At 42.7% G+C, this 25512-nt stretch overlaps 2 protein-coding genes across 6 annotated transcripts; one reads left to right on the top strand and one right to left on the bottom strand.

Moving 5' to 3' along the window:
- Positions 1-1803: 1803 nt before the first annotated feature.
- rsrp1 (arginine/serine-rich protein 1) lies at positions 1804-6957 on the top strand. Of its 4 annotated transcripts, none has more exons than XR_013970230.1 (5): positions 1804-2024; positions 4547-5138; positions 5228-5789; positions 6010-6508; positions 6603-6676. XR_013970230.1 is itself a non-coding variant. In XM_080870316.1 (5 exons), the coding sequence occupies exons 2-5, from the start codon at positions 4568-4570 to the stop codon at positions 6744-6746; spliced, it is 948 nt and encodes a 315-aa protein (XP_080726442.1). In that variant the 5' UTR covers positions 1804-2024; positions 4527-4567; the 3' UTR covers positions 6747-6957. The 4 variants fall into 4 exon arrangements, 2 of the variants coding, with proteins under 2 accessions (XP_080726442.1, XP_080726441.1); XR_013970231.1 differs by having other exon boundaries at positions 6007-6508; XM_080870316.1 differs by having other exon boundaries at positions 4527-5138; positions 5228-5385; positions 6434-6508; positions 6603-6957.
- A 1684-nt stretch (positions 6958-8641) lies between these two features.
- Positions 8642-17154, bottom strand: syf2 (SYF2 pre-mRNA-splicing factor). Of its 2 annotated transcripts, none has more exons than XM_080870678.1 (7): positions 17097-17154; positions 16705-16803; positions 15387-15512; positions 14858-14975; positions 12826-12916; positions 11042-11140; positions 8642-8999 (listed from the first exon to the last, which is right to left on the bottom strand). In XM_080870678.1, the coding sequence occupies exons 1-7, from the start codon at positions 17112-17114 to the stop codon at positions 8834-8836; spliced, it is 717 nt and encodes a 238-aa protein (XP_080726804.1). In that variant the 5' UTR covers positions 17115-17154; the 3' UTR covers positions 8642-8833. The 2 variants fall into 2 exon arrangements, with proteins under 2 accessions (XP_080726804.1, XP_080726803.1); XM_080870677.1 differs by having other exon boundaries at positions 16705-16806; positions 17097-17129.
- Positions 17155-25512: the final 8358 nt, after the last annotated feature.

Below are 25512 nucleotides of genomic sequence, written 5' to 3'. Positions count from 1 at the left end.
AAATACAATTTAAAAAGCCAACAAAAACAAACAATTATTATTCCACTAAAAACCATAAAACTTATTGGGTTTATACTATTAAATGTGGAAATAGTGAAATTTGTCATTTTTTATTTAAAATAAAATTTCTCTTTTATGTAGGACAAAGTTTGGATAATTAGTTTCAAGGCCTTTTTTGAAATTTTGTTTTATTTGATTTACTCTTAAGTTTGAAGATGTGTGCTGACTGGTTTCTTTGAGTTTCTGCAACATTCCTTTACAATGTAGAAAAACGAATATAATACTGAAATTGCACCTTTTTACCCAGATATTTGAGTTCTTTAGACTGATAGAAAGGGGAAAAGACTTGATGGCCAATGCCCCCCCCCCCCCCAAAAAAAAAAGCGAAAAAAAAAAGAAACAAACCAAAACAACGAACAATAGGAGGACAAGCCAATGTGGGTGGGGTAGACGTTACAAAGAGGCAAAGCTAAATGAATAACAGAAGAGAGATTAGCAAAATAAAACACGGGCAATAGTGAGGAGGGAAGATAATGACGCTGATAGGGAGACATCAGAAACATGAGAAAGTATCAGTTACTCAACTCAACAAATACTCAACAAGAACAAAGACACATTTGATTGAGTTATAGCAGCTGAAGCTTGGCCCCCCAACATGTTTAAAGGATTTCCCATCCCTTATCCTAAAAGAAACCTCGACTGAAACAAGCAGCTATCAAAGTAAACCAATACCAAAAGACCTATAGCAATATATAACATTATTTGAAAGGATAGGTTAATGCAAATCATTGCAACTCTTTTTTAGTCCAACAAAATGGATGATGCTAAGTAAGAACTGGGTTAGAACAAGTCGTAAATTTGTAATATCAAAATAACTCCTCTGCACTTCACGGATTCCGTTTTCTTCCCGTATAATAAATGCAGTTAAATTTGAAGTATTATGTAATCCATCTGACCATTTACTGGCTGTTTATGTTGAGTATCAATGAAATGATATGGAGAATCACACTGATGTCTAGTCTATGTTTACTCACCACTCAGACTTGTAATACAGCAATAACCTGCTGATGCTGTGATGCATCTTTTATCCCTTTATCAATGATAATGCTGCAGATATGATGTAATCTTTCAGGTCTATGTGAATTTTCTAGAAACTCCAAACTGCCCCCCTCCCTTCACCTACCGCATCATGCTCTGCTATTTGCTGCAGCAAGCTTTTGTTTAAATGCAATATAATGAAATCATAATCATTGCCGAATTCATTTGTAAACTCTATCCTGCACATAATACACTGAATACATCCATCCTAATCTTTGCTCGGTATCAGGATTAAACTCCTCTATAAATAATATTTAAATAATAGCTTTTACTGCATCTCAGAACTGCGTGTGCAGCTTTTTCTGCAGCACTGAGGCCTTCAAAACACAAAACCCTCAATGCGCCTTTTTCTCAGTGGGTTTATCGGTCGCCCTGAACGATTTGATTATTTTCACCAACCGTATCAGTTAAGATAAGATAACCTTTATTACCCGCTGAATCGGTTTCTTTTACCTTGTTTTTAACCTATACTGATTGTAGAAACACAAATATGGCACGATTCATAAACAACGATTAAAGGAAGAATGAATATTGCGGATATTTAAAAAAGCAGAAGCCGCTAAAGGGAAGATAACTCGACTTATTTTGTTCCTAAAAAGAGTCGTTAAGCCCGCGAGTCATTCAAAAGAATCCAATCGTCGCGAACATCACGTGAATGGAAATTTCCAGAAGCAGGTTTAAAGCCCGCTGCGGTCTCTCCCCGCCTACATTAGAGTGACGACGGTGGAAGAGTGAACTTCGAGGAAGACGCTACGGTCGCTTTTTTTCTGAGCTAATTCGCTACAAACCAACAAATTCGAGCATTTTGAGTTTCTCTGACAGCTTTTCGTCTTTTGATATACTTCTTGGGGGCAACAATTTGCCACAGCGTTTGCCCTTTGAATCGACTTCAACAGAAAGAAGACCTTCTAGTTACAGTCGAACTGGTAAGACAAACATCGCCGTTGGCTTTATTTTATTTCTAAGTTAGAGTTACACGAAACGGTTTCAGATTAAAAACAAACAAACAAAAAAGGTTGTGACTAATGCAAATTGAGTGATGTGGATAAATTATTATTTGCGAATGTTGCTCAACGATGGAGACGCGTTAGCTCAGGGTTACGTCAACCTGGAACTTTCCAGTTCAAGCCGGTTTAGCCGGTGAGGTTACACAACACTGCTTTGCTCACTAGGGGCAGCAGAGTGGTTATGCAACGGTTATGCTGTCTTTTAATAGACTTTAACCGCTGACACACGTTTCTAACACAGAATGTAACTTAAAGTATTCCTTTTATAAGCTGTTTAATGTTCAGGGAGCAGTTTTTAGTTTTAACTTGCCTTGAAATGTGATTTACCAGTAGTCTGCAGTCGCGTTTTGCTCTAGGGATCTTTCTCTCTAGGTCATTGAGAAAGTGGTGGTAATGCCACATTAGAAAGACTTCGTTCCAGTAAAGTATTTAAAATTACTGAGGCGTGTTGATCACTTAACACTAGATGTACTAAACCTGCACAAATTTGCGTAACTTCCCTCAATCCAACACCTACTAGAATTACTGGCTTTTTTATTTTCTGGTGCAAGTTCTGAGGTGTAAATCACCCCTGCTGAGATTTTCACAGGTCGTCAGCTCGTTTCTCCTCCAGCTTTTGTTGTGCCAACCACCCATTATCCTTGAGGTCTGCAATGTGCCAGGCCTCAAGGATAATGGATAATGCATTTGTTTACTCAGAGTAGCTCAGATCCAAGACAGGCCAAACCTCTGTGTTACAACCGTCACAAATGTCTATAAAATATCCCACACATTGACTGATCTGCAATTATGAAAGGCACACATTCACACCTTCCCTGACTCTCAGCACAGATCTTCCATTATTCCATTGTGACTGTGTATGTGTATGACTGGCATTGCATTACTACAGCACAGCGCTGTGCATAAATGCAGACCGACCAGGCGGGAGAATCACACACACATCAGGATGGCCTCCATATCACTGCCAGCAGGAAGAACCTCTCCACGCAACAGGCTTTGCCTTGCTTCAGGAAATGGACGAAGCAGACTGATTGAGGAGAGGTTTCATTTGTCCAGCAGGCCACTGATATCTCCTCAGAAGAATCTGAAAAGGAGACGGAACAAGAAACCAACATGCCTCCACGGAAGAGGAATATGTCCACAGTGCATCTCCTTACTTGGGAAAGGACCCCAGTGATCAGAAGGGAGAGAGGCTGGCAGAGAACGTGGTCATGAAACTGTTTTTGTTTGATGGGAGAAATGTCACAATGGACAATTTCTTTACTTCACTGTCACTGTCGCACAGACTGCTGCAATGCAAAACGACGTTAAGGGGCACAGTGAATAAAGTCTGGCGTGAACTTCCTCAACTTGCGCGGATGTATTCCGTAAGAGCAGCAACACGCAGGTGGCCAGTAGCGGTTTTCTGCAATATACTGGACCTGGCGGTGGTGAATGCCTACATTTTGTACAAGGCATGTACAGGGTGGTCAGGCAAAAGAAGATTGTTTCTGAGTCTTCTAGCTCAGGAACTTCGTTGCCGATTCATACAGCACAAGGAAATATTAGCACAGAGGCAAGCTGCTGCAGCTGCTGTGCCAGGGACTGTAAAGACAACGCAGTGCCAGGTGCAAGAGAGCCGCAACGGGAATCGCAGCAGGTTTACCTGTGCAACATGTCAGAAATTCACCTGTGCCAAATGCAGGGATGATGGACACTGGGTCTGCAAATGCTGTAAAGTTTGAAACACTGAAATAAAACAGACTTGTGTACCCATATATTGTGAATGTCTGTCTTTTGTATCGATTTGGTAGGAATTTCTGAAGGTTGTAACAGAGGTTTGGCCTTGGATCGGAGTAAACAAATGGCAATGTTGCCCACGCGCGCACGCAGCAAATCGACATTAGTCCCACAAGTGGAAAATCTGCATTGTTATTGCAGAAAAGTGGACAGTGCAAGACAAAAGCAGCAAAAATAAAAACTGTACACAGAGCACAGTATAGAAAGTGCACTATACAAATGTCTGGAAACATAAATATTGGACGTGTGTGTGTGTAACTAGACTTTATGCATGTTATGTAAGTTGTGGCTATATATGTACTCTGTGTGTGTATGTATGTTTATGGACAGGCATGCATGAGAAATATTGCACATAAAAACTACCATAGTGTATTGTAGGTTGCAGGTAAGGAAGGAAAGTAGCTTTGCAGGTAAGGAAAGACCAGAATCTCTCCTGGTTGGGGGGCAGGGGGTGTTTGCACAAAAAAAGCAGGAGAACAATGGAGCTGAAGGCCTGTGAAAGCAGGGTGTTGGGTTCAGGGGAATTTATGCAAATTTGCGCAGGGCTAGTAAATCTAGTAGTAGGGACTTGCACCAGGGGAGGAGAGAGGGGGAGGGGAAAAAAAAGCTTAGTAATTTTAGTGTTCTTGTCGTTTTATGCAGGTTTTCTTTTCTCTTTCCAGCCTTTGACAGAAGACCAGATAATGGCCAAGGGAACAGGCTCTCATTCCGAAATGGCCCGTGCTCGCCAGAGCGATGGCCTCAATGTGATCTTTGACCAGAAAAGCCCCAGGTCATCCCGATCCTATTCCATATCCCGCTCTGTGTCCAGGAGCAGCTATGACAGCAGCCACTCCTCAGGCTCTTACAGAGGGCGCGACAGACGCAGACGCTATTACAGATCATCATCTTCATCGTCCTCATCTTCTTCCAGGAGCAGGTCTTCTCGCTCCAGGTCACGCTCCTACCCCCGCTGCCACAGACGCTCCTCTCGCTGTCGATGTGACGACCACAGCAGACGCAGCAGAGGTCGTTCTAGTCATTCCCCACCCCGCTGTTACAGGGCCCACACTCGCTCATTCAGCCGCTCGCCAGCCAGATGCTCGCATCGCAGACGGTACAGGTCTCCCTCCAGGTCCCGCTCAATTTCCCGATCCAGGTCATCCTTCCGCAGGTCCAGGGGCCGCGTGAGCCAGTATCGATGCAGATTTTCACAATCCTCATCCAGGAGCCGATCCCGATCTGTTGGACGTTCTGTCAGCCTCAGTCTGTGTGGTAAGCTCTGTAGTTGATGTCAGTAGAAATTGGCAGCAAGCAGTAATAATGCTCGTATTAAATGTCTTCATTTGGTTTGTGTCGAGCAGATAAAAGGGAACTCCTCGAAGCTGCAAAGGCAAACGCCATGAAGATTCTGGGAGTGGAGAAACTGGAACTTCCTGAGAGTGTGAAACCAATCCTGTCAGAACCCGAGCGTGAGCCAGAGAAAAGGGTGAGACACGGCTCCGAAAAGACCGCAGCACAGGTGAGTGTGGGAGGAAACGTTACCTGTATGTGGAACCTGCCATTCACTGAAGGCGGAGCTTTTAATACTCTAAAGACTTTGATGTGCATTTTCTTTCCATATAAAGACGAGGGATATGAAGAAGCTTAGAAATATCTCCTGTGCACAGCAGTGCTCTCTAACTTTTAATCACAAGGTAGAGGTTAATGCATTGTTTTTAAATGATTCAGCACTCAGACTTTATAGCTGTGACTATATTGTGGTCTGTGTTGTTGACTTTCCTGTCTTGTTTAACCTTTTGGACCTTGAGGGGAACACATGCTCTTTATTTATTCCTGTCTTCATAGATGACATGACAGTGGTCTCCTTCACTCATCGGCACCTGGGATTAAAGGGCTGTCATGTGACTTGGGTGATAACAAAATGTACTCCTTGTAATCTTCACAATCTGCATTTTCTCCACTAGAGGCCAAATAAATGCAAATGTAGATGTCACATCTCACATTTTAGATACTTGCTAATTGCACACATAGATGCAGCCAACTCAGATGTGTTATTACTGATTCACCTTGTAGAAAGGAAGTAAAAATTTGATATTACAAATGTATTTATGCTTGCAGTTGAAGTGGGTTGTTTATTTAGCAGAGCCCTCCACTCGCTGATGGAGCGCACGTGTGTGGACTGCATTATAGAGCTAAAAACAGATGAAGAACTCCTCTCCATATACCAAAGATAAGTTGGTACACATGGTGTGTGCTAAGGGGCTGGGAAAGCTGCGTGACCACCATTCTGAAACTGTATATTTTTCTTTTTATTATTTTTTTTTAATTTTTTTTTTAATAATTTGTTTTGAGATTCTGTTTCAAGGTCTTACCTTGAAGCTTGGATTAAGTGTTTGGGGGTTGCATGAGAGCTGTAGTTTGTTGAAGTTATACCTACCTACGCAGTAGAAAAGCTTAACTGTGTTAGAAGCAGTTAATCTAATATGACCTTCACAAACTGTCAAAGCTCACTCTGCCTCCAGTTTGGGGCTTGTGAGTAACTACTTGTTGTCCTTGTTTTTCAACAGGGCACACAGGAGGAGCCTGATGACGTCTCCAGCCCAAGGTCGTCCCAGAAAGGAAAAATTGCTTTCAGCATTAACGTAAGTGACCTAAACTAAAGTGAGTCTTCCTTTGTTTCACACTGCTCTGAATCACTCGTGATAATAAAATAAAATAAAAATTGTTTGTTTTCAGAACTCTGTTGCTAAGCCAACAGCTGCAGCTCCTCCTACAGCAAAGGTAACTCCCCGAGTGGACAGCGTAGAGCGTAGGAAGCCCTACGGCCAGTGGATCCCAGTCAGATCAGGCCAATCCTCGAGTGCACGCAAACATACCTAAACCCGCACTTGCGGGGCAGAGCACATGGACACTGTACATGCTGTATATACTGTACATATGAGATGTTCACACATCGGTGTTTTCTTGCAGATGTTAAAGATTTGTGGGAAGAAGTGAAGAATCGTTCAGGTGGGATTATTATTATTTTTTTTGTTTCCTTGTGTTTTTTGTGATGTTTATAAACTCAATAAAGTTATTTCACATAATACTTGTTTCTGGACGTCCTTTCATACGTGAAGGTGCAGCAGTGCCAAAGAGACTTGTGTAATTTCTTTTTTTCCCCACTTAAACCCCCAAGGGTTTAGTAGTTGGAAATCAGCTGGAAAGTGACCTGCAGTATCTGAAATAGCCACATGGTGTCAGCATTTCCACTGCCTGCAAGGTTGGTTATATAAAGGCCTGCTTCCAGAAGGTTCCTGACCTCAATTGTCAGATCTGATTTGTTCAGCTGATTCAAGCAGTGGTAACGCAGATCAAAAAGTGCATCTCCAAAACCTTGAACATTAAAATTAAATCTTTTAGAACAGTTATTGGTAAATCTGTACCTGTTGTAACATAGCATGACATGACACTTCCACTTGTTCTGTTTTAGCCCAGGTTAACACCTCTAGTTATAATGCTGTACATTTACTTGACTGGGCCTGACTCCACTAGATTTGGCTTCCAATGGGTAAGACATTTTTGTAGTGTAGTTTTTCTTTTACACTGCAAAGGGTGATGGAGTATTATCACCCTGCAGGGTAGGCACCATGGGCAGCCAACTTTGAATGCAAAAACTTAAGGGGATGTTCTTGGAGCTACATTTTAAATAGTGGTGTTGGAGAACAGTTCAGGATGTGCCTAATGTATTTCAAAGTATGTTTGCACATGTATTTAATATTTTGCCTGGAAAATATTAAATACAATATAAATAGCAGTGTGATACTGGTAAATCTGAGCTTGATACTAAGATATTCAAAGGTGCATTCACCGCTTTGAGCGCCTTACTGCCAGACTAAACGTCTCTGGCTGTAAGCTGACTTGTAATTGTGATTAATGACTGATGGGAGATACTGCTGATTACTTAGTACTGACACACAAAGCAAGTGTTGAGCTTGTTTTAACAGGAAAAGGTGAGAAGACAGGTTTATCCTGACATTTCTGCGTGACTCAATGATCCCCCACCTTTGAGCAGACACTGGCATCAGTTGTGCCTTAGTTTTAAATCAGTATTGCTTTATAGGACACACCAACTGTCGGTTGGCCGTGAATGAATCAAAAGTGTCAGACACAACTGAATTTATGCAACGTTTCTACAGCCAGTGTCCTCAGGCTAATCAGATAAGACTTCTTAAACCTGAACACCAACAGCAAGTCAGATATCAAAAGGAAAATCTGAAGACTTTCCCTGCTTTTCATCAGCAAAACATAAACATGCATTGTGTTTAAGAAGATCTCAAATTTACTTTAAGGGTCTGACTCATCCAAATAAAATAAATTTCAAGTAAGGACACATTTCATGTCATTTAACCCTTCTGGCTCTGTCCTGTCGCTGCTTATCCAGTAGAGGGCACAGTGACCCTACGTTCAGGCATGGAAAGCTGTTTGCATGTCTGCTCTGAAGTCACAAGGCTTTGTGTTCACATATCTGCTCTGGGGAAGTTAGTGGCAAGATGCAGATGATAAAAGCGATAAATTGAATTACCCAACTGTTGCTCCGTGTCCCGTTCTCTTCATGCACCTACGCTGAAACCCTGTTGGCTGACATTCTGTGCTAAACATGCCCCCAAAGAGATTCAATGGTGAGCTAACAGTTCATTCTCACGCTCAAAATCGCTCTCGTCATGAGACCACACACAGAAGCAGCCACAGGAAAAAAAAAAAAAAAAAAAAAGCACAACAAGTGTGCAAGATAATGAGATAATTGGAAGTGGTTTATTAAAAAATAAGAGTTCAGAGACAGACTTTTCATACTGTACAAGTAAAACAAAATTTTTTTACATATGTCAGCTCAAAAACCTGGCAACACTGCATTTTCGCTCATAAACACAGAGACTTTAAGCAAGAAGGAAAAAATAAAAAGCGAAGCTCTAAAGTGACCTGACGCTCTACACCGCTGTGCCCCTCTCCAGGTTTTGCTTGATCTCTGCTGTGTATTTGCCATAGAAACGCTCCGCCTTCTTGTTGAACTTGGCGTTCCTCTCGTTGATGTAGTCGATGTCGGCGTCGTCGTTGTAGGCCCTGCGTCGGCTGTACTTGGACCGCTTCTCAATCCTGACACAAAGCAAAAATAAAAGCAGCTTAGAGACATTTTCATAAACTGGCGTGGCCTCCAACTGTGGCAGATCCAATAACAATAACTGGCTGCAGGCAATAATTTGGAAGCATGCATTTTTAAATTTGGCAAGCCGAGTGGCGATGGAAAACCTAGCGCACATACTCGGAGGAAAATACTGTCAATTTGTGAGCTCCTACTCCTCATCCACCGTGTCTTCAAAGCATTGTTGTGCGTCATACCCTGGCAACCGAATCCTTGTCTAATGCCCTGCAGTTGCATCTCCAACACAGTCCTTCGACTGTCTTAAATATAGAAGAGCTTGGGGGAAGACCGGGGTAAGAAAAAGGTCAAAGATTTCTGGAGGAAAGAGAAAACCTTCAGCTGAGTGACATTAAAAGTGAGTGAGGCAGAAGGTACTGTTAGACCTCTTTGTCTCGCCACCTTAAAGTAGCCTCCAGTGTGGTTATCATAAAGCTTTGCAAAAGCATCACACCATCTGTCTGACATTTAGCCGTGCACACAGGCTGTTCAGGTTTGACAGTTCCCCGACTATGACCCGGTTCCACCATCACGTGACCTAGTCGGTCACTTACAGACTGGCCAACACTCATTTAATCTGTGAGATCTCCGAACTTTATTCAACACAGTTCTGTCTGAAAGTTCTGAACTGAAAACATCTGCAAGGCTCTGCAGGTCTGCTGGAGAATTTCAAGGGAGGAGACATCCAGTCACTGGCTGCAAACAATTTTCAAAACACCCCCAAAAACCAATGTCATATTTGAACATTTGAAATACATAAAAGCATCATAGCTCATGGATGTCACATGTGATGTTATGATTATCATATCAAGAACCAACGGTCACTTATGAGACGAGCAATGGCTCGGTCACATTAACACAGGGTGGCAACTTTGTTGCTATTATGAAACACTGGTGGTTTTGTTGTCACCGCACTGATTTTTTTCACATTCGGAGATTGACTACAAGCAGCTGCAGCAAGAAACAGGTCACCCAGAGGCTGAAGACGTTGCATGCTCGTCAGTGTGAGGCAACCCATCTACAAACAATCGCAGTTGGACTTTGTACAGTCATGGAGTTTGTACAGTCATTTCACCAACGGGTGCATCTTGTTTTTGATGGATCTCAAGTGATTGAAACTACATCACGATTTCTTGAGGCATTTTCGAAGTTCTGTTTCAAATCTCTGAGGTTCTGGAAGTTTGATGTGACTTTCTGTGTCTGAAGACAAGCAACAAATTTCACATTTTTTAAAGTCAATTTCTGTATTATCACAAACAGACTGCATGTAATTGACCCTTTACTCGTGGGCTGTAAACAAACAAACTTTGTCTTATTACCATAAAAGTTGCTTTGAACACGACACCTGGTCCCAGTCTTCTGAAGCAACTATTTTGCAGTATCTTGATTGTGCTCCGGTCTCCAACCACTGTTTTCCTCGGTGTGACTGCAGCACAACGGAGCTTTCATAGGCAGTTAGCAGCCCGCTGCTTGTCACCAACTTATTGCTCAAACTTTCTTGTCAAATTGCACAACCAATCACCTCCTCTTCCTGGCATAACAAGACATGACCCTGCCAGCTTGGTTACGGTTATGTTCAGTTTAGCAGGTTGAACTTCCCAGTATTTGAAAACTCAGTTTAAACCTTGGTCAGAAGGTGGCAGATAATGAACTGCCTCCTATCCTCATTTGGACCAGAATTTATGGTCCGGGGTTGAATTCTTCCACTCAGAGATTGCCTCCCATTGCCTTTGCTTATCTTCACACTGCGTTTGTGGTGTGCCAGCATTGGGAAGCAGGGATTTAACTGACATGAACCCACGGTCATCCTGAGACAAAACAAACATTTTGTGCAGCTTTGATGGTGCAAACCAATCATAATAACCAAGCTTTAACCAAATCAGTGCTTGGCTTTTCTTCCACACTGCCACAGGTGGATAAAATTCTGTTTTACATCACATGCTTGATTTTGTGTAACCACAGAGCATCAGTGGGTACAGAGGTTTATCTTGTGACTTACTGTTTCTCAACATCCTCCACCATGCGGTCAATGCCATCCTTTGTGGGAACATGGGTGCCGTAGATCAGGCTATTGGACGTGGGGTGGAAGTCCTCACCGCTGTGGAGCACCAGCAAAACAATTAGAAATGCATAACCACAGATAATCGGCACTTTAACATTCCTAAATCCACTTTTCTATCCCATCATTGTGATTATGCACATCCCAATGAGGGAAGATGATGTCGCTTTGGGGCCAGTCGTGATGGTGCATCCTTCATGGTTCTGCATGTGGCGGCTTTTACAGTCTGGAAAACACCTCCAGGGCAGTGAATTCCTCTCTGACCTTGGTGCGCATTCTCCACATTAAAAAAAATAAATCTTTAAATTATTTCTGGAGTGTGCAGCTAAGTTAACATATCGCCCAGGGAAAATCGGGGATATGCGAATTAATATACAGAAAATGCTTTGCACACACATGATGGCGGGCGTTATAGATCAATATCACCAAGCTTCATTTTCTCAATTAATTTTACTTGACTGGAAATTTCACAGTTCGGGTCACAGAAAGACCTCCTCATGCATCATTTTTATTACACTGTTAGAGGAAATTCGTAAAACTAACTCCCAAGGACATTTCTTCATAATTTGAGTAGTCTGTGTAACCGGATTAATAAAGACTCCAGAAGTGCTAGTCAGTTAAATGTAATATTTATTTTAATCAACGTACAAAATCTAACTTGCAACATACGTTAGTTAATAATAATTGGATAAACTCATTAAGAAGGCCAGCTCTGTTCTGGGATGCACCTTGGACCCAGTGCAGGTGGTGGGAGACAGAAGGACTCTGGCCAAAATAACACCTCTGATGGACAGAGTCTCCCACCCCATGCATGTAAATGCTGCTGAACTGCAGAGCTCCTTCAGTGACAGACTGCTGCATCCTTGATGCATGAAGGAGCGTTTCTGCAGGTCCTTCCTCCCTGCAGCTGTCAGACTGTACAATCAGAACTGCTCCCAACAAACACAGATGTTTACATCAGCGCTGTAACTTGCACTATTTTATCAACCGATTCACACTATAACCAGATTTTGCCTCTTAACTTCATTTAATTTAATTTAATAATGGTACAGTACTCTGTTTTTGGTAACCATTGTCCTTGATGTAAATATGTAAAAATTGTTTATGTTTCTGTTCTGTGTCTTGTATACTGTTTGTTTGTATATGTGTCTTTCTTGCTGCTGTTATACCCAAATTTCCCCATCTGGGACAATTAAAGGATTCTTTTTCTTCTTCTTCTAGTTTTGGTTCCAAGATGCAGTGATGCCCTTAATGGGGGTTTTACTACAAAGATGCGCCAGTAGTAAATCTGTAAAACAATGGGCCTCGTTTTTGTCGCTCCAATTCCCTGTTTGCTCCCTGTCACATGGTGATATGCAAAAAAAAAAAAAAATCAATGTCAGCTGCCATTTTGGCGTTGCTTCGGCCAGTTTGCACAATTTTTGGTAGGAGATTGATGTGGTGGTATTGTCCAAGCGACAGCAACTATTGCTATACTGCAGCGACTTCCTGTGTGACGACGATGAATGCCAGTGGAGGGTGTACTGGGAACGCAAACGTCCCCAGTTCTGTGATTTTGAGTCTTTGCAAACAAGTTGGTGCCTTCCAGGCAAACTAAAGAAGCTTTCAAGTAAGGTGCTGTGTGCCTCTATATCTATACGTTCATATTTCCCCTGCCAGCAGCCACTCACCACCTGGCTGGAGAATACAGAGGTTGCTTGGGGTCTGACGGAGGCCCAACTCACCTTTCCTCCTTTTGCTTCTCGTAATTTTCCATGTCTGGCCTGATCTGCTTGGTAAGCCTCTGGTACTGCCGGAACTGGGCTTCTGCATATCCTGTAGTCCATCATGTGTGCGTTTGTGTGTGAGAGGAGGAAAGGAAAAAAGAAAAAGAGTTATAATTAGTGGAACAAACAGCAAGCAGGCACGAGGCTCAGCAATCACAATCTGCGGCTTGTTAAGGAGGGCTGAAGAGGCATCTCTCCACCTCAGCCCCCCCCTCCCTTTTTTTTTGAAGCCCCTCTGCTGATTATTTTCTCCCCAGAGGTTTTAATTCAGGGGAGGTTTTGATGCCACACATGGCAGCCATATTTAGGAGACACAGCAAATGTTTTTTTCCCAGCAGATTAAAGCAGGAGCAGTCTGACACGGTAAGGCCAGGATCTGTGTTCACAAAGCTTCCTGATGCTAAAGGTTGTTCCTAGTCACAAAGATCCTGGTAAAGATAAAAGCTATCCACAAAGGCATTCACCTTCTATTCCAACTCTTCCAATAGGAACTACACTAAACCTTGCCATCACTGAAAAAGTACAGATGGTGTGATGAAAAGTAACGGCTACCAAACAGTCAGAAAAATCCAACCAGCACCAAAATGGACAGAAAGAATGGTACAAATAGCAAAAACAAGCATTTCCATAAGAAGCTGGCTCCCTACATTTTGCTGTAATGTCGGCTCAAAGCATCTTTCATTCATCTATGTCACTCGAATTTTTTGTGATAAAGAAATTGGAAACTAAACAGAAGACGAGAATCACGGTGCACCACTTTCTCAAGAGTAAATTAAGTTAAGTAAGTATCTAGTAAATGATTGGACTGAGGCTCTTTGGCGTGACAAGAGGGTTGCCCACGGCTAAAATAAAGCTGTTTGATCTGATCACCTTATAACATCTGCAAAAGGATTCCTCAGCCAATACAATCATTAGACGTGGTCTATTTTTACACCGTATTAAACATTGTTCAGCAATCATGCTGGACGTTAAAGAGGATGAGAATCATGCAATCAGATTAGAATTCTTTTAGGATTCAAGCTAAATAAGGTGGTGCTGTTAGCCTGAGCTTCAAACTTGATTCAAACAGACATTTTTTGGTAGGCTGGTGACAGTCTGGCTCTTCCAAAGAATACAGGTCAGCTGCAGAGTTTCTGTGTATGCTGACAAAAAGTAAATAGAAGGGTGTGCTCCTAGTCTCCTTAGAAAGACCTCAGAGAGGTCTTACATTAGCCTAGAAAGTACCAACAAGAGGAATTTCAGCTTATAAGTGATTTAGGAATTTTTTTTATAGCAACTCTGAGCAAAGAACGGACTAAAAATGTTACATCCATTAGGAGGTGAAGCTAACATTGTTGCTAAATATGACATATTTAACTAAATAAATAGTGGAAAAAAATATCTTAGTCTTGGACATAATGAAGAATCACTCGCTGATATTTGCTTCTATACATTAACTCAAATTTCCAGGAGAAAATCATTCAGCTTTTACCAGCACACTGAAGTTCACTGCCTGTAAAAGCTTTTTTAAGTCTAAGATGTGAAAATTAAATGCATCGTGAGTGCTGTGCAACAGTCTATGATCACTCTGCTGGTTAAATCTGGGCAGACCTGTTACATTTTTCCTGCTGCCAAATATTTTACTGACACCTTAACATTACCGTGTAGGCGAATATGAGCAAATCTTTAATGGGATCGACCACAGATTTTTGTCGCTGTTCACTATTTCCTCTTTGTTTTTTTTAAGTGCCAGCGATGACACTAATACAAACGCAGGGTCATGTTGTGGCTAGTTTCTACAGCTTTGCAACCACTGCTATTATGATGGCATGTTTAACCAATTAGTCTAATAACCACACTATAAAATGTTAGACTGCACAAGTAGATGATAAAGTCATCTGTCACTCTTCCTTCTCCGACTCAACTTTCTAACACATTTTTTGCCATTAATAAATAGAAGAATAGAGTCATTAGAAAATAATCTGCATCTGTCTTTAGTGGAACAACCGACCTGCAAATCCTGTGTCGGGATTCTTTTTCTTCTTTTTCCTCTCCCACCTCTCTGCATCGTCAGCAGTGATGTCCAGTAGTTTCACTCTGTTATAGTCCTCCCCACGAGCAGCACACTCCTGAATCAGTAATCGATACTTAATAATCAGCTCAAACTGGGAAAAATTCAGCTGCACCACCGCAAAACTTTTAGATATTTTGATTCTAGTAAATCCAGCATAAAACTGCCACAGTATTTTTGGGTGATGCGATAACACGTTATGTTGTGCTACATAGAAGAGAAACAGAATTTTCTGACAATGCCTGGAGGTGATTCACTTTAGACTTTGGGGCAACTGCACTAGTGATGATATGAGATTGACAAGGATGCAGTTAATACAGCTGTCGTGGATACCTAAAAATCACTTTAAGAGTCCTGGTGGGGATTTTGCATGTTCTTCGGTATGATGGTATTTAATTAGCCTGAAATTAGGACCAGTATATCAGTACATCCAGTGTACCAACCCAGGACTACAGAAAAACTGAAATACCTTTTTCTTGTCATCTTCAGCAAGCTCCCACTCCAGTCGGGCTTTCTTAGCCTCCCAGTTTGAGGGCAGCTTCAACCTCTTGTCTTCCTCCACGACCTCCTGGTGATTGAGCTTACGTGCTTCATTCTGCAGTGACAAATAACACAAATGACAGGTTTGAGGAGAAGCTGCATGAAAGAAAAAAAGGGAAAAAACTAAAATACAATACACCTGTAAACCTCTATACCTCATTTCATGGGTCACACCTGGCCCAATTTGATCAAAATGGGTAAGAAAAGTAAGAGTAACACACAGTACTTATCTTTAGAAGATGTTTACAGAGACATCTTCTGTTATAGTACATTAACATATCTACTGTTGGAAACCTACAATTCAATAACAATGTGTTTTTAACTTGTCGTTCAGTCCTACAATTCCCCAAAACACGCCTTTAGAAGTTAAACTTTCAGCAAATAAGCTTTTAAAAAAAACGGGGGGTTTTTGTGGGTTTTTTTTTAAGCTTATTTTGTGGCAAAATTTCAAAGCAATATTTAGACTTGGCAGGTGATTCTTTATGCCCTGATTACTCTCCAAATGCACTGGGGGGTGTTATAATGGCTGCATGGTCCTGATGGTCCATTGCTAGTGATACCAGCAGCCCAAGTTTAAAAACATTATTTCCTTACTAGAAGAAAAGTTCTTCTCTTGTAAACAAGAACTGATGAACAGCCTTAGATTTTCTTTTAAAAAACAAATATTCAACAGCAGATCTCACTTTATCCACATTAATCACACCATCACGACACTAGGAGCAGCAGTGCGTTTCATTGAAAAACTGGGTTAGTTAATGACCTTACTGCAACTGCCATCCATTGGGCCGGTGTCACACCAAAAAGTGATTGCTGAAGTCTCTATCTGTGATATATTTGCTTATGTTAACAAATATACTGCAGTGAGCAGGATGTGTTAGTGAGTTTTATATAAAATAAAGAAATTACCTGCTTTGCAAACATCTTTATGACTGCGTTATTGTCACTACCCTGTATGATTAATCAAGTCCTTTTTTGCCCAATCTTTATAGAGCTGTTGTGCTTGTGAGCTTCTGCTTTGTGACAGGAATGTTTTTTCGGGCTCAAGATGATTCGATATCATTCGTGAGAGATATGTTTGAGATATACTGGTCATATTCAAGCTTTGTTTTTCACATGCCACTGGTTTGCACACTACAGTGGATCGATTCCGGCCTTTGGGACCCCAATTTGCTGACCATGCGGTTAAACATGAGGTTTCTGTGATTTTACGATACATTTGACTGAAGCTTTGAAGTTAAACAGCTCACCCGTTTGAAATGCAGCTCTCGAAATTTTCGCAGTCTCGCTTCTCTCTTCTGGGACGTGACGGTTTCAGTCGGCTCCTCTTCGGCAGTTGCAGCAGACTCCTGCTAACAAAGACAGTTATCAATACAAGTAAAACGTTTTAATTCAAACTGTTCAATGAAGAAGAGACGCCTGAGAACAACTGACAGTCAGAAAGCTAACGCTTATTAGCCGCTAAATTCCCGTTAGCCTCGTACACAAAACACGACATTTTAACCAACAAACACGACGAAGAAACACAACTTCTGTCAGCAAAACGACACATCGCAATCTAACGAGTTACATCCATCTACCGTATCCACTATCCATAAAAAAAACCTCAATAAAATACAAATAACAAGGAAAAAGCGCTAACCTCGCTACAAGACGCCATTATTGTGGTATTGATGCGGAAGAAAACAGGAAGTTCAGCACTAGCGCCGGATATTACGTACAAGAAGAAAGCAACGCAATTACAACAACAAAACGTAAATAAAGCAAAGATAATCGATTAATTGCTGAACAACATCGGTTCATATAACGGCAGAAATCAAATATGATATAATCTCAGCTCCACTTTCAGATCATCAACTTATTTTTATTGAAATAAACAACTTAACAACTAAATTTTAATGGACGAGTCACTAAACTTAATAAAAATAATATAATAATATAATAAAAAGTAATACAAATAAATAAATAAATAAAATACAGAATTTATAGAATACAGTTATTATACAAAATTCACGTAGGAAGAATTGATGAAGATTACGAACTTAGAAAATAGTTTATAAAAGCTCCAACAACATAAAAAAAGAAAATCTATCATTAGAAGAACAGACAAATCTAAAAGATTTACAACTTAGGTATAAAAACCTTTATATTTCAAGGGCTGAAGGAGCTTTTATTCATTACTGAAAAAATGGCTAGAAAAGGAAGAAGAATGTATCTTTCTTAAACTTGAAATAAAAAGGAAAAAAATATTTTTAAATTAAACGTCAAGAGTAATATAACTGAAGACCATATTCAAAATTCTTCTTTAAAAACAAAATCAGTGAAAAACTTTAAGTTACTCCTTTTATGGACTCACTTAACAATATTAAATAATCATGCAAAGATTTAAGGGGAAAAATTAAAATTCTCCTGGCACAGATGGATTAACACTTACATCACCACGGACTGCCATTTGGCTTTTTCTACCTTTAAAACCCGGAGAGCAGCCAAATGGCTTTTAGCTAAGCTTTAGCTTCAGCCAAGTGGAAGCTAAATTGGCTAGTCATTCATATGTGTATTAGGTTGTTAGCTGGGAATTCTGGAGGGAGGGGAGTGGGGGTGTGTGGATGAGGGGGTGGGGGAGCTGCTAAAAGCTGTGAACTTCCTTTTGTGTTTCATCTTGATGCATTCTCAATCATCCAGGGAAATAAATCTCCAAAAGTCACCAACTTGGAGTGTTTCAGTTTGCCGTCTTAGAGAGAAATCAACACACATGGGTGTAGGTCCTTTGTTGCTGAGATTTATTGATAAAAACAGTACAAAAAACCAACCATTTGTACACATATTTACAAATAATAATAAAAAGTGAGTGAGTACATTTCAACATTATACCAGTGGTCTGATTGATGCCACAATGGAGCAAATCGAGCAAAGACTGATAAGTTCGCTGCAATTTCCAGTGTGTGGGGATCATTGGTCACCAACTGCATCACGTGCCACAACCCTGGTCTACACATCACCGTTGATGAACAGCTTTTCCCATCAAAGACTCGGTGCTGTTTCCTGCAGTATATTGCAAGTAAACCTGACAAGTTTGGGATCAAGTTTTGGGTGGCTTGCGACCTAAAATCCAAGTACATTTGCAATGTCTTCCCATATCTTGGCAAGGACCCCAATCATCCCACTGGGGAGAGACTTTCTGAAAATGTAGTAATGAGGCTGATGGAACCATTCCTAGACAAGGGCAGAAATGTTACCACGGACAATTTTTTCACATCGCTTTCACTTGCGCAAAAACTTCTTAGACTGAAAACCACCATCCTCGGCACAGTCAACAAGATTCGCAGGGAAATTCCTCAATCCACTAGTGGATTGGCTAGTCATTCATATGTAAATGTGGTGGAGCTTGCAAGAGAGTTGGCTCACTCTCATGTAGCTGAGAAGAAGGCAAGAAAAGAACAGTTGCTTCGGACACAACCCTCCACACCTAGCCTTGGAAAAAGAGCCATGTGTCAGGTCAAACACAAATGCAAGAACAATCATGCCACTGTGCGATGTGTTCACTGCTACAGATACACATGTGGTAAATGCAGACTACAGATACCATGGCAGTGCCAGGATTGTGAGTGATTGCTGAAAATGTTGAAATGTACTCACTCACTTTTTATTATTATTTGTAAATATGTGTACAAATGGTTGGTTTTTTGTACTGTTTTTATCAATAAATCTCAGCAACAAAGGACCTACACCCATGTGTGTTGATTTCTCCCTAAGATGGCAAACTGAAACACTCCAAGTTGGTGACTTTTGGAGATTTATTTCCCTGGATGATTGAGAATGCATCAAGATGAAACACAAAAGGAAGTTCACAGCTTTTAGCAGCTCCCCCACCCCCTCATCCACACACCCCCACTCCCCTCCCTCCAGAATTCCCAGCTAACAACCTAATTTACATATGAATGACTGGCCAATTTAGCTTCCACTTGGCTGAAGCTAAAGCCTAGCTAAAAGCCTACCAGCCATTTGGCTGGTGGTGGGTTTTAAAGGTAGAAAGGTAGAAGCCTGGGACTCCTAGTGTTAACTGTAGAGCTTTGTAAAGATCTTTAAGAAGCTATCTTTATTTCTTTATAAAGTAAGCACAGAAACTGGGAAGCATGGGTCACTTACCTCTATAGTGACTCAGGGACCAGTGTTGGTGTTATGGATGGGCCTCAGGGGTCCAAGCCCATCCAGTAAAGTCAGTGTGTCGTTTCAGCTGAATGGTACTCAAACACTTCAACTATAAGTTATAGTGACTCATACAATTTGGGTGATGGAAAACATGAACACCCATATCACTGATAAGTGCCGTGAAATCTCAGTTTAATTATTTAGCTCACAGTAATTCAATACTTTTGCACCGGTCATGGAAACCAGCATGACTGAGTGGATTGGTCGATGCAGGTCGCACTTTGGGAAGTACGACTTCTGTCTCTTTGAAATCAAAAAGAGGTGATTTTAGGTTGTGCAGCTAGTTTGAAAGCATGACCCTACTGAAAGCTGCAAAGCAAATTGAAATGTGTTGAAGATATTATGAGCTCACAGTCAGCTGTCCTAGTGTGAGTGAGTTCATAGATCCACTTCTGGTCCCATTATCACCAGTAAGCTGGCAGATGATACCACCCTATTTCTAAAGGATGAATATGAGACTAAAGATGCGCTTTATTAGACCTTCTTTTTTATATGATATGTAAATATCTTAGAATGTCTTTAGAAACAAGTTCAACCCTCTGATGAAATCAGTTGAACACAGTTTTAGTTTGTGACTCCACAGACACCCATCTGTTTTAGGGAGAGCTTTAATTGCAAAAGCAGGAGAGTTTTTGCAGACTGTTGCATACAACACCAGTTTTTTATTTATTTGGAAAAACCATAGTATTAGGAAAGCTGTCTTAATGAATAAGCCTGATAAAGGTGGAATCGTTGCCTTTGATTTTGCAAGTCTTTATCACTTCACTTTTAAAATCCAATGGTTTCAAAATCTCATTAAAATCGGACCTTAAAATCTTGAGAGTTTCCCATGAATGGATCCAAAATGTTAATATGATGATCTCTGAGTCATTTAGTCATCCCTTTCGCCTTGTGACATGGAGTGGCAACATGCTGGAAAGTGCACAGCCGGTCACCAAATTGCTCCTGAAGAAACTGATGCTTGTGGATGATTTTAGTGGTCAGACCTTAAAAAGCCGAAACCCACAAACTGAACAACATGGCCCTTCGATAAGAGATGAATGGCTCGATCATGCAGCATGCCACAGAGGTCAACTTGGTAAGTACAGCCTCTTTGCATACACTTGATTTATTTAATGAAACTAATTGTTCTTCACTCTATCACAGAAATATGTAAAAAATAATCTAAACGTAAACTGATATTAACTGTATGAAACAAAATTTCAAGCTCGATCTTTTCTCAAACATTGTCGTGATAGCAAACATCTCACTTCATTTTATGATAAAAGATTTAAAGTAATTTGAAGAATGTTTTGTTCTCTTCCTGTGTTTGCGGATTTTCTTTGTTATCTACACTCAACAAAAATATAAACGCAACACCTTTGTTACTGCTCCCATTCCCCATGGGATGGACGTAGAGACCTAAAATTCATTCCAGATACACAATATAACCATCCTTCCCAAACAGTGGTCACAAATCAGTCCAAATGTGTGGTAGTGGGCACATCTGCTATATTGAGATAATCCATCCCACCTCACAGGTGTGCCACATCAGGATGCTGATCTGACATCATGAGTAGTGCACAGGTGTACCTCAGACTGCCCACAACAAAAGGCCACCCTGGAATGTGCAGTTTTGTCTCACAGCAAAATGCCACAGATGCCACAAGCAATGACGGAGCGTGCAATTGGCATGCTGACAGCAGGAATGTCAACCAGATCTGTCGCCCGTGCATTGAATGTTCATTTCTCAACCATAAGCCGTCTCCACAGGCGTTTCAGAGAATATGGCAGCACATCCAACCGGCCTCACAACCGCAGACCTCGTGTAACCACACCAGCCCAGGACCTCCACATCCAGCAGGTTCACCTCCAAGATCGTCTGAGACCAGCCACCCAGACAGCTGCTGGAACAATTGGTTTGCACAACCAAACAATTTCTGCACAAACTGTCAGAAACCGTCTCAGGGACGCTCAACTGCATGCCCGTCGTCCTCATCGGGGTCTTGACCTGACTCCAGCTCGTCGCCGTAACAGACTTGTGTGGGCAAATGCTCACATTCGATGGCGTCTGGCACGTTGGAGAGGTGTGCGCTTCACGGATGAATCATGGTTCACATTGTTCAGGGCAGATGGCAGCTGAGAATGTCCCAGTTCTTGCATGGCCAGCATACTCACCGGACATGTCACCCATTGAGCATGTTCGGGATGTGCTTGACCGGCGTATACGACAGCGTGTACCAGTTCCCACGAATATCCAACAACCTCGCACAGCCATTGAAGTGGAGTGGACCAACATTCCACAGGCCACAATTGACAATCTGATAGACTCCATGCGACGATGTGTTGCACTGCATGAGGCAAATGGTGGTCACACCAGATACTGACCGGTTCTGGGTCCCCAGACCCCCAATAGCGCAAAAAACTGCACATTCCAGGGTGGCCTTTTGTTGTGGACAGTCTGAGGTACACCTGTGCACTACTCATGATGTCAGATCAGCATCCTGATGTGGCACACCTGTGAGGTGGGATGGATTATCTCAATATAGCAGATGTGCCCACTACCACACATTTGGACTGATTTGTGACCACTGTTTGGGAGGGATGGTTATATTGTGTATCTGGAATGAATTTTAGGTCTCTACGTCCATCCCATGGGGAATGGGAGCAGTAACAAAGGTGTTGCGTGTATATTTTTTGTTGAGTGTACGTATCATCTGACAAATGACAAGATGGCGCCGAGTATGGCAGCCTCGTCGCGAGCTCCCCCAAGCAACGGCTTTCTTCTGTGTTTAATTTTACTTTTCCTTTATTTTTTCACGAGCAGCACTTGTCTCCTTGTGTACGACCGACAAACCTTACTGGACATAAAAGACGGTCTTTCTTATAACTTTCCGGAGTTCAAGTTTTGCAACACGGACGCTCCGTTTGCAGACCCCCCATTCATCTCACCTGAGACGCCTTTGTTCTCTGGCCCTGGAGGCCGCAAACGCCGACGCAGAGGGAGAAGATCTGGCGTTCTGGTTCGACTGAGACGGCGCACTTACAGACCACCGTTACCCAGTTTATTACTGGCTAATGTGCAGTCTCTGGAGAACAAGCTGTGCGAGCTTCGGGCACGGATCTCATTCCAGCGAGAGATGCGGGACTGCTGCGTGATCTGCCTCACAGAAACCTGGCTATCGGACAAAGTACCGGACTCCGCAATACAACTACCGGGGTTCTCTGTGCACCGCGCGGACAGGTCACAGGATCTTACTGGGAAAAGCAGAGGCGGTGGTGTGTGTTTCATGATCAACAACAGCTGGTGTGATTATGCGAACGTGCACCCGGTCAAATCCTTCTGCTCACCGGACCTGGAGTACCTGATGATTAAGTGCCGGCCATTCTGGCTACCGAGGGAATTTACAGCAGTGATTATTACGGCTGTTTACATTCCCCCACAAGCCGACACTGACTGTGCACTCAGGGAACTGTACAGCGCGATCAGCAGTGAGGAAACCGCACACCCAGAGGCAGCGTTTATCACAGCCGGAGACTTTAATAAGGGAAACCTGAAGAAAGTCTCACCAAAACTCCATCAACACATCCTTTTTAACACACGTGGAAACCGGCTACTCGACCACTGTTACTCCTCTTTCCGGGATGCGTACAAAGCCCTCCCCCGCGCCCCATTCGGCCAATCAGATCACCGCTCCATCCTGCTCCTGCCCGCCTACAGGCAGAAGCTGAAACAGGAAGCTCCAACCCGGAGGGCGGTGCACTGTTGGACGGACCAATCGGAGTCTGCGCTGCGGGACTGTTTTGATCACGCGGACTGGGAAATGTTTCACGTGGCCGCCAGAGACATTGATGAGTACACAGACTCAGTCTGTGGATTTATCAGGAAATGCATGGAAGATGTCGTCCCATCCAGAACAGTTAAATCCTTCCCAAATCAAAAACCCTGGATTAACGGAGATGTTCGCGCGGCACGGAACACCGCCTTTGCCTCCGCGAACACATCGGACTACAAACACGCACATTACCAACTCCGGAAGACGATCAAAGCAGCCAAACGTGAGTACAGGGACAGGGTGGAGCAACAGTTTGACAACCCTCGGAGTATGTGGCAGGGACTAAACACGATCACAGACTTTAGAGGGAAAACCAGCACACCGCAGACCACGGCCTCTCTGTGTGAGGATCTAAACGTATTCTACGCTAGATTCGACACAGCGAACACCATGAGACCGGACAGTGTGCGCACCGCGGATGACGTCAGTGCGCACACTGTGTCTGAGGAGGATGTGCGGAAGTGCTTCAGGAAGGTGAACGCACGCAAAGCTACTGGTCCGGACGGGATTCCCGGCCGCGTCCTCAAGTCATGCGCGGCTCAGCTGGCTGGAGTGTTCACACACATCTTCAACCTTTCCCTCTCTCTGTCTGTAGTCCCAGCCTGCTTCAAAATGGCCACCATCGTCCCTGTACCCAAATCCTCCACCATCTCCTCATTAAACGACTGGCGACCTGTAGCCCTGACCCCCATCGTAAGCAAATGCTTCGAGAAGCTGGTCAGGGACTTCATCTGCTCTGCACTACCCGACTCACTGGACCCTCTACAGTTTGCATACCGCCACAACAGGTCCACTGATGATGCCATAGCCCTGACACTACATACTGCCCTGTCACACCTGGAGAAGAGAGACACGTATGTGAGAATGCTGTTTGTAGATTACAGCTCAGCATTCAATACCATCGTTCCCTCGAAGCTGGACAGGAAACTGCAGGATCTAGGACTGAGCAGCTCCCTCTGCAGCTGGATCCTTAGCTTCCTGTCTGACAGACGCCAGGTGGTCAGACTGGGCAGCATCACCTCATCCCCCATCACACTGAACACTGGTGCTCCACAGGGGTGTGTACTGAGCCCTCTCCTGTACTCACTCTACACCTACGACTGCACAGCCACTAACAGCTCCAACATCATTGTGAAGTTTGCGGACGACACTACAGTGGTGGGTCTTATCACCAACGGTGATGAGACGGCTTACAGGGAGGAGGTCAGCGCCCTGACCCACTGGTGTCAAGACAACCATCTCACCCTCAACGTCGCAAAGACAAAGGAGTTGATAGTGGACTTCCAGAGGTGCAGAGAAGTACACACCCCCATCACCATCAACGGCGCTGCTGTGGAGAGAGTGAGCAGCTTCCGGTTCCTTGGAGTACATCTGGCTGAGGATCTTACGTGGTCAGTACACACAAACAAAACAGTGAAGAAGGCGCAGCAGCGCCTCTTCTTTCTCAGGAGACTGAAAAGATTCGGCATGAGCCCCCGCATCCTCAGGACCTTCTATCACTGTGCCATTGAGAGCATCCTCACTGGATGCATCACCACCTGGTATGGCAACAGCACCGCCTACAACTGCAAAGCTCTCCAGCGAGTAGTGCGGTGCTCTGAACGGATAATTGGAGGTGAGCTTCCCTCCCTCCAAGACATCTACAGGAAGCGCTGCCTGAGGAAAGCGGGGAGGATCATCAAGGACTCCAGTCACCCCAGCCATAAACTGTTCAGACTGCTTCCATCAGGAAGAAGGTTCTGCAGCATCCGGTCCCGTACCAGCAGACTGAGAGACAGCTTTTTCCATCAGGCCATCAGACTGCTGAACACGTCATAGACACCTCAGCTTCACTACTGGAACTTCAACATTATGCACTCCACACTGTATATAAATGCCACTTGTTTTGCACATATTCAACTCTGTATATTTTATATATTTTATTATTATTATTTTTATTATTATTATTATTTTTTTACTTTTTTACTATTTAATTTGTAAAAATGTGTATACACACACACACACACACACACACACACACACGTAGGAAAATAT

Source organism: Rhamphochromis sp. 'chilingali', assembly GCF_963969265.1.
Source record: "Rhamphochromis sp. 'chilingali' genome assembly, chromosome: 21".
Lineage (NCBI taxonomy): Eukaryota > Metazoa > Chordata > Actinopteri > Cichliformes > Cichlidae > Rhamphochromis > Rhamphochromis sp. 'chilingali'.
Note: the sequence above shows the minus strand (reverse complement) of the source record. Positions and strands in the feature narration are given on the sequence as shown.

Excerpts from the sequence above, each read along its gene's own strand:
- rsrp1 (XM_080870316.1), top strand. The coding sequence starts at position 4,568 with ATGGCCAAGGGAACAGGCTCTCATTCCGAAATGGCCCGTGCTCGCCAG. Across the intron at positions 5,139-5,227 it reads TGTCAGCCTCAGTCTGTGTG|ATAAAAGGGAACTCCTCGAA; the intron begins GTAAGCTCTGTA and ends TGTGTCGAGCAG. Across the intron at positions 6,509-6,602 it reads AAATTGCTTTCAGCATTAAC|AACTCTGTTGCTAAGCCAAC; the intron begins GTAAGTGACCTA and ends GTTTGTTTTCAG.
- syf2 (XM_080870677.1), bottom strand. Across the intron at positions 12,917-14,857 it reads TCCCGACACAGGATTTGCAG|GATATGCAGAAGCCCAGTTC; the intron begins GTCGGTTGTTCC and ends GATGGACTACAG. Across the intron at positions 11,141-12,825 it reads GAGAAGCAAAAGGAGGAAAG|CGGTGAGGACTTCCACCCCA; the intron begins GTGAGTTGGGCC and ends GGTGCTCCACAG.